The following is a 13,945-nucleotide window of genomic DNA, read 5'->3' on the forward strand; positions in this document are numbered from 1 at the left end:
AAAAAGTAACAGTGAAAATAGGGACCTACAGACCTGGTAAGCCATCCATCAATAGAAGAGAAATTTTGAGAATCTATTATAAGCACCTCGCTGGAAATGACCTGGGCATTGTCGTTATGAATTTGTGAATGGGAAATTGAGATTAAATTTGATGGAGGTTTTTGAAGGTGTTGCTAACAAAATTGATAATGGAGAGCAGATAGATGTACTGTACTTAAATTTACAAAAGACTTTTAATGAAGTTCCCACAGGAGGCTGCGTAATGCATATGAGGTGGGAGATAACATACCAGCATAGGTTTATGATTGGCAAACAGAAAACATTAGGAATAAATGTGTAATCTCATTGGTGAACTGTGACTAGTGTGGTACTGCATGGATCAGAATTTGGGCCCAGCTGTTGACAATATATATCAAAGATTTGAAGGGGATCAAATACAATCTTTCTAAATTTGCATAGTAAGTTTAATTGCGAATGTTGTGATGAAAATGTAAGCTGGCTCCACAGGATTTGGACGGGCTTAGTGAATGGGAAATAATGCAATATATAGAATATAATGTGGAGAAATGTGAGGTTATCCAGTTTGATTGGAGAAATAGGTGTGCAGAATATTTCTTAAAAGGTCAGAGGTTGTAAAGTGTAGATGTGCAAATAGACTTGAGTGCTCTTATCGATAAATCACTTAAGGTTAACCTTCATGTGCAGCAAATTATTAGAATTGACTGTGAGAGGATTTGAGCACAGGGGCAGTGAATTCTTGCTTCTTTTGTATAGGAGCTTGGTTAGACCACACCTGGAGTACTGTGTAGTGATCTCCTTGTCTGTCGTTGTCAGAGAGGCACCAAAAGTTCACCAGACCTATTCTCACGGCGGCAGGACTGCTGTGTGAGCAAGTATGAACCTGTAATCTGAGATAACACGGTGTACAGCTGGATGAACACAGCAGCCTGAGCAGGAAAGCTGACGTTTCGGGTCTGGACCCTTCTTCAGAAATTTCTTCAAAGGGGTCCAGACCCGAAACGTCAGCTTTCCTGCTCGTCTGATGCTGCTTGGCCTGCTGCGTTCATCCAGCTCCACACCCTGTTATCTCAGATTCTCCAGCATCTGCAGTTCCCATTATCTCTGGACCTGTAATCTCTTGCGAATGTGAAACTTAGAAAATCCTTAAAGGAGGAGAGAAGAGAGATGCAGGTCAGATGTTCTCCCTGGTGGAGGAGCCTAGAATCAGGGGCGTTGTCAGCCTGGAATAAGGGTGAGGCCGTGGAGACCCGAGATGTGGAACATGTGTTTCATACAGGGGATTGTGAACCCATGGGGTTGTGGAGTCCCGGTGTTCGAGTCAGTTTAAGGTAGCGATTGATTGATAGATTTCTGATTATCAGTGGGGTACAGGGATGAAGTGGGTGAAAGACATTGTGAAGTTTTCAGTCAGCCACAATCACATTCAATGTCTAGGCAGGCTGGATGGGCTGAATGGCCTCCAACTATTCCTATGAACCAGCCTGGCCTGATATCAGCTTTTAAACTCCAGAATAAATCCATCTGTTTGCTCTCAGCTGCACCAGCGTGAGATTCTTTGGGATATCCTGAGATTCCATTTATTGCATTTACTCACATTTTCTGTCCTCTCTCTCTCTCCTTCTCTGTTTGTCTGTCTCACTCTCCCTGGGGTTTATCTTTCTCATGCTCTATATGCCTCTCACTAAATCTCGGATTCTGTCTGTCTCTTTGACTTTTTCACTCTCTCACTGCCTTTCTGTCTGTTTTCTCTCTCTCACTCTTGCTCTCACTTTCTCTCTCTCTCTCTCTCTCTGATCATGTCCCATGATGGACATGTCATCTAAACAATGGGAGGGGGAGTGGAAATGGTTTGCGACTGGGAGGTGCAGTTGTTTATTGCGAATGTCCATCATGGGCCTCCTGCAGTGCCACAATGATGCCACCCGAAGGTTGCAGGAACAGCAAATCATATTCCGCCTGGGAACCCTGCAGCCTAATGGTATCAATGTGGACTTCACCAGTTTCAAAATCTCCCCTTCCCCAACTGCATCCCTAAACCAGCCCAGTTCATCCCCTCCCCCCACTGCACCACACAACCAGCCCAGCTCTTCCCCTCCACCCACTGCATCCCAAAACCAGTCCAACCTGTCTCTGCCTCCCTAACCGGTTCTTCCTCTCACCCATCCCTTCCTCCCACCCCAAGCCGCACCCCCAGCTACCTACTAACCTCATCCCACCTCCTTGACCTGTCCGTCTTCCCTGGACTGACCTATCCCCTCCCTACCTCCCCACCTATACTCTCTCCGCCTATCTTCTTTTCTCTCCATCTTCGGTCCGCCTCCCCCTCTCTCCCTATTTATTCCAGTTCCCTCCCCCCATCCCCCTCTCTGATGAAGGGTCTAGGCCCGAAACGTCAGCTTTTGTGCTCCTGAGATGCTGCTTGGCCTGCTGTGTTCATCCAGCCTCACATTTTATTACATTGTATATGCGTTGGCTTTGGAGTGTTTTGGGGTGAGGATGTGGTAGTCGCTACAGAAATGAAGTGCTTTCCTTCCCTCCCTCTGTGCAGGTCTGGTGATGATTGTGGTGATACTGGGATCGAGGAAGGTTGGGATCAACCCGGATAATGTAGCCACTCCGATTGCAGCGAGCCTGGGAGACCTGATCACGCTCTCACTGCTGGCCGTGATTAGCAGCGTGTTCTTCGAGCACATAGGTAAGACCGCCTTCGCTCTGGGACTGATATCACAGTGACAGCCCGCCACCAACCCCCTCCTCCCTACCACCACCATCCCTACCCCACTCAACCAACTCCCCCCACCACCACCAACCCCTCTCTCAGGGTGCCCCTGCTCTCCCCATGGCCCACTCAGGGGAACCGTACTCTCCCCATGATCTCTCAGGAACCCCTCCTGGGGTGGTGGGGGACGGGGAATGGGTGCGGTTGGTGGGGGACGGGGATTGTGTGCGGTTGGTGGGGGACGGGGAATGGGTGCGGTTGGTGGGGGACGGGGAATGGGTGCGGTTGGTGGGGGACGGGGAATGGGTGCGGTTGGTGGGGGACGGGGATTGTGTGCGGTTGGTGGGGGACGGGGCATGGGTGCGGTTGGTGGGGGACGGGGATTGTGTGCGGTTGGTGGGGGACGGGGAATGGGTGCGGTTGGTGGGGGACGGGGAATGGGTGCGGTTGGTGGGGGACGGGGATTGTGTGCGGTTGGTGGGGGACGGGGCATGGGTGCGGTTGGTGGGGGACGGGGATTGTGTGCGGTTGGTGGGGGACGGGGAATGGGTGCGGTTGGTGGGGGACGGGGAATGGGTGCGGTTGGTGGGGGACGGGGAATGGGTGCAGTTGGTGGGGGACGGGGAATGGGTGCGGTTGGTGGGGGACGGGGAATGGGTGCGGTTGGTGGGGGACGGGGAATGGGTGCGGTTGGTGGGGGACGGGGATTGTGTGCGGTTGGTGGGGGACGGGGAATGGGTGCGGTTGGTGGGGGACAGGGAATGAGTGCGGTTGGTGGGGGACGGGGATTGGGTGCGGTTGGTGAGGGACGGGGAATGGGTGCGGTTGGTGGGGGACAGGGAATGAGTGCGGTTGGTGGGGGACGGGGAATGGGTGCGGTTGGTGGGGGACAGGGAATGAGTGCGGTTGGTGGGGGACGGGGATTGGGTGCGGTTGGTGAGGGACGGGGAATGGGTGCGGTTGGTGGGGGACAGGGAATGAGTGCGGTTGGTGAGGGACGGGGAATGGGTGCGGTTGGTGGGGGACAGGGAATGAGTGCGGTTGGTGGGGGACGGGGAATGGGTGCGGTTGGTGGGGGACAGGGAATGAGTGCGGTTGGTGGGGGACGGGGATTGGGTGCGGTTGGTGAGGGACGGGGAATGGGTGCGGTTGGTGGGGGACAGGGAATGAGTGCGGTTGGTGGGGGACGGGGAATGGGTGCGGTTGGTGGGGGACAGGGAATGAGTGCGGTTGGTGGGGGACGGGGATTGTGTGCGGTTGGTGGGGGACGGGGAATGGGTGCGGTTGGTGGGGGACAGGGAATGAGTGCGGTTGGTGGGGGACGGGGATTGGGTGCGGTTGGTGAGGGACGGGGAATGGGTGCGGTTGGTGGGGGACAGGGAATGAGTGCGGTTGGTGGGGGACGGGGATTGGGTGCAGTTGGTGAGGGACGGGGAATGGGTGCGGTTGGTGTGGGACGGGGCATGGGTGCGGTTGGTGGGGGACGGGGATTGTGTGCGGTTGGTGGGAGGGGTGTAGGAGGAATGGGTGCGGATGTTGGGGTTGGTGGGAGGGGAATGGGTGTGGATGTTGGGTGTGGGGGGAAGGGAATGGGTGCGGATGTTGGGTGTGGGGGGAGGGGAATGGGTGCGGATGTTGGGTGTGGGGGGAGGGGAATGGGTGCGGATGTTGGGGGTGTGGGCGGTCGGGGTGGGCTGCGGTGAGTGTGTTTGTTGGAGTTAGCTGCCGTGATTTGCTGCTGAACCTCGTTCCCAGATATGGTGTACCTGGCTCCCTCGCTGTGTGGAGTCTTCCTGGGCCTGACCCCCTTCTGGACGCTCATCGCCAAGAGGAGCCCCCAGATAAAGGAGGTGCTCAAAACCGGCTGGCAGCCTGTCCTGGTCGCCATGACGATTAGCAGGCAAGTGTCTGACTGTGTCCTTCCGTTGTGCTGAGGGGTGGTGGGGGTAGAGTGTGAGGGGGACTGTCAGGGATGGGGAGGACGTGGGGAGGAACGGTGTGGGGGTGAGGGGGAGGACATGGGGAGGAACGGTGCGGGGGAGGACGTAGGGAGGAACAGTGCGGGGTGAGGGGGAGGACATGGGGAGGAACGGTGCGGGGGAGGACGTAGGGAGGAACAGTGCGGGGTGAGGGGGAGGACATGGGGAGGAACGGTGCGGGGGAGGACGTAGGGAGGAACAGTGCGGGGGTGAGGGGGAGGACATGGGGAGGAACGGTGCGGGGGATGACTTGGGGATAAACGGTGCTGGGGTGAGGGGGAGGACATGGGGGAGGAACGGTGCTGGTGTGATGGGGAGGATGTGGGGAGGAACGGTGCGGGGGTGAGGGGGAAGATGTGGGTGTGGGGTGGGGTTGGTGAGTGGAGGGAACAGTGTGGGAGTGAGGGTGTATGGTGTTGGGGTGAGAGATAGTCAGGAAACTCCATGAAGGGCCAGCCACAGTGAACACCAGGGGCATCGACAGGAACAAACTCTTGGTAGGGAGAGCCGAGATTGATGGCCCCTTGGGATTGTCACTTGACTTTAACTCCAGATGCCATGGTAATATCCTTGGGACCTGGGTTCAAATCCCACCATGGCAAACGTAGGAATGTGAATTCAGTACAAGTCTGAAAAATGACCATTGTCAATTGTTCAGGAAAATCCCATCTAATGCCCTCTAGGGAAGGAAACCGCCATCCTGGTCTGGTCTACATGTGACTCCAGACCCACAGCAATGTAGTTGACTCTTATGTGCCCTCTGGGGCAATAAATGCTGCCTGGCCAGTGATACCCTCATCCCATGAATGAGTAAAGAAACACAGGACCCACTGTCGCCCCCCTCCCTCCCCCCCCATATGCTCCCAGATGGCTGCCTGGTCTGTTTTGTCATTAGTCTCTGGGAACTGTGTTGACGGTTTCTTATTGAATTCCCCTGCTGTTTGTGTTCTCTCAGTGTTGGTGGCTTGATCCTGGACAAGACTGTCACAAACCCCAACTTTGAAGGTGTGGCTGTTTTCACCCCTGTTATTAACGGTGAGTAACTTCATTCACATTAATCAGCTGCACTTGCCGAATGATAACCAGGATCCAGGCCTCCTGCTAATAAAATGTGAGGCTGGATGAACACAGCAGGCCAAGCAGCATCTCAGGAGCACAAAAGCTGACGTTTCGGGCCTAGACCCTTCATCAGAGAGGGGGATGGGGAGAGGGAACTGGAATAAATAGGGAGAGATGGGGAGGCGGACCGAAGGTGGAGAGTAAAGAAGATAGGTGGAGAGGAGAGTATGGGTGGGGAGGTAGGGAGGGGATAGGTCAGTCCAGGGAAGACGGACAGGTCAAGGAGGTGGGATGAGGTTAGTAGGTAGGAAATGGAGGTGCGGCTTGGGGTGGGAGGAAGGGATGGGTGAGAGGAAGAACCGGTTAGGGAGGCAGAGACAGGTTGGACTGGTTTTGGGATGCAGTGGGTGGAGGGGAAGAGCTGGGCTGGTTGTGTGGTGCAGTGGGGGGAGGGGATGAACTGAGCTGGTTTTGGGATGCGGTGGGGGAAGGGGAGATTTTGAAGCTGGTGAAGTCCACATTGATACCATTGGGCTGCAGGGTTCCCAAGCGGAATATGAGTTGCTGTTCCTGCAACCTTTGGGTGGCATCATTGTAGCACTGCAGGAGGCCCATGATGGACATGTCATCAAGAGAATGGGAGGGAGAGTGGAAATGGTTTGCGACTGGGAGGTGCAGTTGTTTATTGCGAACCGAGCTGAGGTGTTCTGCAAAGCGGTCTCCAAGCCTCCGCTTGGTTTCCCCAATGTAGAGAAAGCCGCACCGGGTACAGTGGATGCAGTATACCACATTGGCAGATGTGCAGGTGAACCTCTGCTTAATGTGGAATGTCATCTTGGGGCTTGGGATAGGGGTGAGGGAGGAAGTGTGGGGGCAAGGGTCGCACTTCCTGCGGTTGCAGGGGAAGGTGCCGGGTGTGGTAGGGTTGGAGGGCAGTGTGGAGCGAACAAGGGAGTCACGGAGAGAGTGGTCTCTCCGGAAAGCAGACAGGGGTGGGGATGGGAAAATGTCTTAGGTGGTGGGGTCGGATTGTAGATGGTGGAAGTGTCAGAGGATGATGCGTTGTATCCGGAGGTTGGTGGGGTGGTGTGTGAGAACGAGGGGGATCCTCTTTGGGCGGTTGTGGCGGGGGTGGGGTGTGAGGGATGTGTTGCGGGAAATGCGGGAGACGCGGTCAAGGGCGTTCTCGACCACTGTGGGGGGAAAGTTGCGGTCCTTGAAGAACCTGGACGTCTGGGATGTGCGGGAGTGGAATGCCTCATCGTGGAAGCAGATGCGGCGGAGGCGGAGGAATTGGGAATAGGGGATGGAATTTTTGTGGGAGGGTGGGTGGGAGGAGGTGTATTCTAGGTAGCTGTAGGAGTTGAGCTTGAGATGGAGACTGAGAGATGCAGGGAGGTGAGGGATGTGCTGGAGATGGCCCAGGTGAACTGACGGTTGGGGTGGAAGGTGTTGGTGAAGTGGATGAACTGTTCGAGCTCCTCTGGGGAGCAAGAGGCGGCGCCGATACAGTCATCAATGTACCGGAGGAAGAGGTGGGGTTTGGGGCCTGTGTAGGTGCGGAAGAGGGACTGTTCCACGTAACCTACAAAGAGGCAGGCATAGCTGGGGCCCATACGGGTGCCCATGGCCACCCCCTTAGTCTGTAGGAAGTGGGACGAGTCAAAAGAGAAGTTGTTGAGGGTGAGGACGAGTTCGGCTAGGCGGATGAGAGTGTCGGTGGAGGGGGACTGGTCGGGCCTGCGGGACAGGAAGAAGCGGAGGGCCTTGAGGCCATCTGCATGCGGAATGCAGGTGTATAGGGACTGGACGTCCATGGTGAAAATGAGGTGTTGGGGGCCAGGGAATTGGAAGTCCTGAAGGAGGTGGAGGGCGTGGGTGGTGTCACGGATGTAGGTGGGGAGTTCCTGGACCAAAGGGGAGAAAATGGAGTCCAGATAGGTGGAGGGGTAATGGGAACTGCAGATGCTGGAGAATTCCAAGATAATAAAATGTGAGGCTGGATGAACACAGCAGGCCAAGCAGCATCTCAGGAGCACAAAAGCTGACGTTTCGGGCCTAGACCCTTCATCAGAGAGGGGGATGGGGAGAGGGAACTGGAATAAATAGGGAGAGAAGGGGAGGCGGACCGAAGATGGAGAGTAAAGAAGATAGGTGGAGAGAGTGTAGGTGGGGAGGTAGGGAGGGGATAGGTCAGTCCAGGGAGGACGGACAAGTCAAGGAGGTGGGATGAGGTTAGTAGGTAGCTGGGGGTGCGGCTTGGGGTGGGAGGAAGGGATGGGTGAGAGGAAGAACCGGTTAGGGAGGCAGAGACAGGTTGGACTGGTTTTGGGATGCAGTGGGTGGGGGGGAGGAGCTGGGCTGGTTGTGTGGTGCAGTGGGGGGAGGGGACGAACTGGGCTGGTTTCGGGATGCAGTGGGGGAAGGGGAGATTTTGAAACTGGTGAAGTCCACATTGATACCATTAGGCTGCAGGGTTCCCAGGCGGAATATGAGTTGCTGTCCTGATAGGTGGAGATCGTTGTATCCGGAGGTTAGGGTTGTTTTATTTGAAGTGCACTTTTCTTCCTCTGAACAGGCAGTAAATCTCTGAGCATTGACAGTTCATCTTCTGCATAGGCCTAGATGGTGAACCCAATTGTATTGACAGTGAGCAGACTTCAGAATTTCATCAGAATGTCTCTAAAATATTCCGTGATGTTGTGAGGTCATTAAATAAACAGATCAGAGACAGTGAGGAAGTTAGAAAGTGTAATCATTGTTACAGTTACCAGTTTACACACACAAACATCCCACAGACAACAAATAGAACATAGAACATAGGAAAATACAGTGCAGATACTAAACACTCCATAACAACTGACCTGGCAGTGTTTGATGGGGGACAGTGTAGAGGGAGCTTTACTCTGTATCTAACCCTGTGCTGCCCCTGTCCTGGGAGTGTTTGATGGGGGACAGTGTAGAGGGAGCTTTACTCTGTATCTAACCCCGTGGTGTCCCTGTCCTGGGAGTGTGTGGTGGATACAGTGTAGAGGGAGCCTTACTCCGTACCCAACCCTGTGCTGTCCCTGTCCTGGGAATGTTTGATGGGGACAGTGTAGAGGGAGCTTCACTCTGTGTCTAACCCTGTGCTGTCCCTGTCCTGGGAATGTTTGATGGGGACAGTGTAGAGGAAATTTCTCTTTCAGTTTAAGAGAGTAGAGAAAGCTTTACTCCGTACCTGAGCCCATGTGGTCCCTGTGCTGGGAGTGTTTGATGGGGACACTTAGAAAGAGCTTTACTTTTCGTTTATTTTAAGTTGTAAAAGAGTAGAGTGGAGCTGTACTCAGAATCTGATTTCACATGACTCTGTCACTACCGCCTCTGATTTGATGGTGTTTGTCTGAGGCCAGGTGTTGGGGGAAACCTCGTGGCAATTCAGGCGAGTCGCATTTCCACCTCCCTCCACCTGTGGAGCGTTCCCGGAGTGTTACCGCGGAGGATGTGGCAGAAATGGCCCAACCCATGTACGACATTTTTCCGCTCTGGTAGGTCATCCCTACAACCCCTCGCAACGCAGATCTGTCTCATTGGTGCGGTGTCGCGGTGCAGTGGCATGGTGCAGCAGTGTGGTGTCGCGGTGCGGTGTCGTGGTGTGGTGTAGCGGTGCGGTGTCACACAGCAGTGCGGTGTTGCGGTGTGGTGCAGTGTCACGCAGCAGTGTGGTGTCGTGGTGCGGTGTCACGGTGCGGTGTCACGCAGCAGTGCGGTGTCGCGGTGCGGTGCAGCACCAATGGGTGATATGGCAGTGGGTCGGGGGATATTGGGAACTAGACCAAACACCAGGAATGTGATTTCCCACAGAGGAATGGGAGTCCAAAACAGTGAGATTGCAGTCAATGCGTGTTGAGCCTCAGCTGGACCGCAGTTTGGATTCTCTGAACATTCTGGTCTCTGTTTAAACTCCAAATGACATTGAGACACTGGAGAAGGTTCAGGAAGAATTCACTTCTGGAATCCTGCGTGCAAGTGGAATTAGTGTGAAAACCTGAACAGACAGCATCTTGTTTCTCTGGAAAAGAGAAACTGAGGAGTGACCTCTTCAGAGCCTTTTATTCCTGCAGAGTAGACAGAGGGGGCATATTTGAGCTTGGCAGGAGACCAGAATGTGGAATGTAGGATCTGTAGGAGGCCACGCGGCCCATAAAGCCTGCTGTGCTCCATTCAGAAACTGTAATGGTCTCAGCTCCACTCCCCTCTCCCTCATGCTATTACCCTATTTTTCATCATCCGATTGGAGATTCAGGAGAAACATCTTCACCTGGACAGTGCTGGGACAGAGGGATGTCACTCCCAGAGGGGTCCAGGGTAATCATGTCAATGCTTTTAAGGGAAAGCTGGATAAATCCCTGCAGGAGAAAGGAAGAGACAGTTAGGAGGCTGTGGTGGGGGGATGGGGGTGGGGGGTTGGTGTTGCAGTCTCGCGTAGAGATAGTATTGAGGGAGGGAGGGAGAGAAAGGTTTGGAGTTTGATCGGCTGAGATCAAGGGGCGTGGGAGGAGGTTTGTGTAGACATTAAGTACTGGCACAGAGCACTTGGGCCAAATGGCCTGTTTCTGTGCTGTTGCAAGGGAGAGGAATAGAACACAGACAGCGCGGGGAGGGGCAGCTCACAGCTGATTGTCGGAGGAAGGAGGGAGAAGAAACCTCAGGAATTCTGGAAGTGAAGACGAGACACTGTTGTAATCTGGAAGAGCAGGAAGGCTCCACAGAAACCCTCCTCAACACAACACAAGAGAGATTTGTTCAAACTCGGAAAGGATCTTGTGCAGAAATAAAGAGAATTAATTTCTAAGTTGGCAACCGGAGGAGGCAGATGTAGAGAGATTAGAAACAGAGGGGAGAGGAGGCTGTCTTTGTGATCTGGAACATGCTGCCTGAAAGAGAGTTGGGAACAGATTCTACAGCAAATTTCAGAAAGGATTTGGTGAAGTAAAGGAGAGTGATACTGCAAATGAAGCAAGGGTGAAGTGAGTAAAACTCCTGAGGAGAGGCGATGGTCCAGTGGTATTGTTATGATAGGGACGGGCCGAACCCTTCTAATGGTGAATCCAAAACACAATCCCCAATCTGCAACGACAAGGTGAGAGGTTCCCTTCTAATAATTGCCCCTGAAACACCCAGAAAAGAACACCTTCCCCTCATAATCTATTAAAAGCATGGTTAAAAGAAAGAAAATCCCTCATCTCCACTTTACAAGGAACAAGAAACAATTTATTTATTTGACCCAACAATTAACAACTTAGCAAAATTACTAACAAATGGATAATTCTCCCTTAGCCCACTAACTACTCCCTAATTGGTCTAAATTCTACTGGAATGCAGTTTAAATAAAAACAAGCCCCACTAATGTAAACCCAATTAATAAGAAGCAATAAATTATAACTTAATCTCTCCAAGTTCGCATGGATTGTCTTCTGGAATATTCTGTCATCTCCAGTCTCTTCCCACCCGCCTTTCTTCGATTAATTCTGCTATCAGGGATGTTTTGTCTCTAATTTCTTCAAAGAGGACTTTGAGCTGTAATACTGTGGTATCTTTGGTGAAATATATGGGCTTTCTCTGAGACCGGAATGGCACTAACTCCAGCAGATGGCTCTCCCCAGTTTACCAAATTTAAATTCAATTGGCTTTCTGTGTCTAGGTGCTTTGTTTAAATTAATTGGCTGAATTCAGACTTGTTGTCACAACATCAAAATAAAAAGCTTCTAAGATGCTGCTGGGCCTGCTGTGTTCATCCAGCTCCACACTTCGTTATCTCGCATTCTCCAGCATCTGCAGCTCCCATTCTCTCTAAAACAGAAATGCTGTTTGGCCTGTCACCTGTAAAACTTTTAATTGATAGTTGCGTGTTTCACATTTTTGAGGCTATCTGTACCAGCAACTTCAGCTGCTGCTCACTCTTAAAGCAACCAGACGTTTTAGCTTCCAGCCTTCCACCTCACTATTACTCTGCCCAACTTCATAACACTATTATCATGAGACTATTGATCCAGAGACCCAGGGAATATTCTGGGGATCCGGATTCGAATCCCGCCACGGAATTCAATAAAAACATTTTGGGAACCTATTTTCAATTGTTGGAAAAACCCATCTGACTCTTCAGGGAAGAACGTCTGCCCCCTCACCTCATCTGAGCTACTCGTGACTCCAGCCCCACAGCAATGTGGTTGACTCTCGATTGCCCTCTGGAATGGCCGAGAAAGCCACTCAGTTGTACCAATCGCTACAAAGTCTCAAAAAAATGGATCTGGATGGATCACCCGGCATCGACCCAGGCACCGGAAAAGACAATGGCAGGAACAGCCTGTGGACCCTGCAAATCACCTCATTAACACCTGGGGGTTAGTACCAACATTGGGAGAGTGGTCTCACAGACTGGCCAAGCAGCAGCCTGACACAGTCACACTCACAGAATCATATCTTACAGACACCATCCCAGGCATCCCCATCACCATCCCAGGTATGTCCTGTCCCACCAGCAGGACAGACCCAGTGGGGGGGAGGGGGTGTACAGTGGGATACTATCGGGAGGAGGTTGCTGTGGGAGTCCTCAACATTGACTCTGGACCCCATGATGTCTCCTGGCTTCAGGTTAAACATGGGCAAGGAAAGCTCCTGCTGACTACCACATACTGTCCTCCCTCAGCCGATGGATCAGTCTCTCCTCCATGTTGAACAACACTCAGAGGAAGCACTGAGGATGCTAAGGGCACAAAATGTGCTCTGGGTGGGGGATTTCAATGCCCAACACGAACAGTGGCTCCACAGCAGTACTACTGATCGAGCTGGTCGGGTCCTAAAGGACAGAGCTGTCAGACTGGGTCTGCGGCTGGTGGTGAGGGAACCAACAAGAGGGAAGAACATACTTGACCTCATCCTCACCAATTTACCAGCTGCAGATGTATCTGTCCATGACAGTATCGGTGAGAGTGACCATCGCACAGTCCTTGTGGAGACGAAGTTCCACCTTCACATTGAGAACAACCTCCATCGTTTTGTGTGGCACTATCGCTGCGCGTAGTAGCACCACGGTTAGCACTGCAGCCTCACAGTGCCAGGGACCCGGGTTCGATTCCAGCCTCGGGGAGCAATCTGTGTCGAGTTTGCACATTCTTCCCGTGTTTGCATGGGTTTCCTCCGGGTGCTCCGGTTTCCTTCAGCATTCCGAGGATGTGCAGGTTAAGTAGATTGGCCATGGTAAATTATCCACAGTATCCAGGGATGTGCGGGTTAGGTGGATTAGTCGTGGCAAATATAGGATAATGAGGATAGCATGGGATGCTCATGCAGGGTTGGTGCAGACTCAGTGGGCTGAATGGCTTCTGCCTGCCCTGTGGGCCTTCTGTGAATACTCAGAGAAGGTTTCATTGTGTCATGGTGGTACAGAAGTTCTCATAGTACTTGCTGCTGGGCCAGTCCCAGTTCACTACCTCAGTGCACAGGATCATAGTGTTGGGCTGTAACTCAGGGGAACATGTTTCCATCTTTCCTTAGGGATCAACTCCACATCCGCTCTCGTGCTGCTCTTCCTGGTGGTTCCTGGGCAGCTGCTCTTTCTCTACACCGTCCACTTTGTGCAGGGAGGACACGTGGCTGTAACCTTCACCTTCACTGCGTTCTACCTCATTGCTGCTGTGCTGCAGGTGAGGAACCAGACACCGCACTGCGCTCCCAGGTGGGTGGCTCGTTCACACCCCACAGGCAAAAGGTCCATAGGTTTGAGGCCCACTGCCTAATAAAATAGAAAGAGAGAGCCCTGTGTAGTGCCAAGGGAACGCCGCGCCATTGGAGGGTCAGCGCCGAGGGAATGCCGCGCCGTCGGAGGGTCAGCGCCGAGGGAGCGCCGCGCTGTCGCAGGGTCAGCGCCAAGGGAACGCCGCGCCGTCAGAGGTTCAGCACCGAGGGAGCGCCGCGCTGTCGCAGGGTCAGTGCTGAGGGAGCGTCGCGCTGTTGGGGGGTCAGCGCCGAGGGAGCGCTGCACTGTCGCAGGGTCAGTGCTGAGGGAATGCCGCGCCGTCGGAGGGTCAGCGCCGAGGGAGCGCTGCGCTGTCGCAGGGTCAGTGCTGAGGGAGCGTCGCGCTGTTGGGGGGTCAGCACCGAGGGAGCATCACGCTGTCAGACGGTC

The 13,945-nt window shown here is 53.4% G+C and overlaps 1 protein-coding gene across 4 annotated transcripts in view; it reads left to right on the top strand.

The window, feature by feature from the left end:
* The window catches only part of LOC125450329 (solute carrier family 41 member 3), a 52,499-nt gene that overhangs the window by 35,583 nt on the left and 2,971 nt on the right, over positions 1-13,945 (top strand). For all 4 annotated transcript variants that reach the window (XM_059649714.1, XM_059649713.1, XM_059649715.1 and 1 more), the window contains 5 exons: positions 2,570-2,716; positions 4,496-4,640; positions 5,675-5,754; positions 9,171-9,305; positions 13,315-13,463. In XM_059649714.1, coding sequence (XP_059505697.1) covers positions 2,570-2,716; positions 4,496-4,640; positions 5,675-5,754; positions 9,171-9,305; positions 13,315-13,463 — 656 coding nt within the window. The remainder of the gene's footprint in view (positions 1-2,569; positions 2,717-4,495; positions 4,641-5,674; positions 5,755-9,170; positions 9,306-13,314; positions 13,464-13,945) is intronic.

The sequence above is a fragment of the Stegostoma tigrinum genome, chromosome 11 (genome assembly GCF_030684315.1).
Source record: "Stegostoma tigrinum isolate sSteTig4 chromosome 11, sSteTig4.hap1, whole genome shotgun sequence".
NCBI classification, from domain to species: domain Eukaryota; kingdom Metazoa; phylum Chordata; class Chondrichthyes; order Orectolobiformes; family Stegostomatidae; genus Stegostoma; species Stegostoma tigrinum.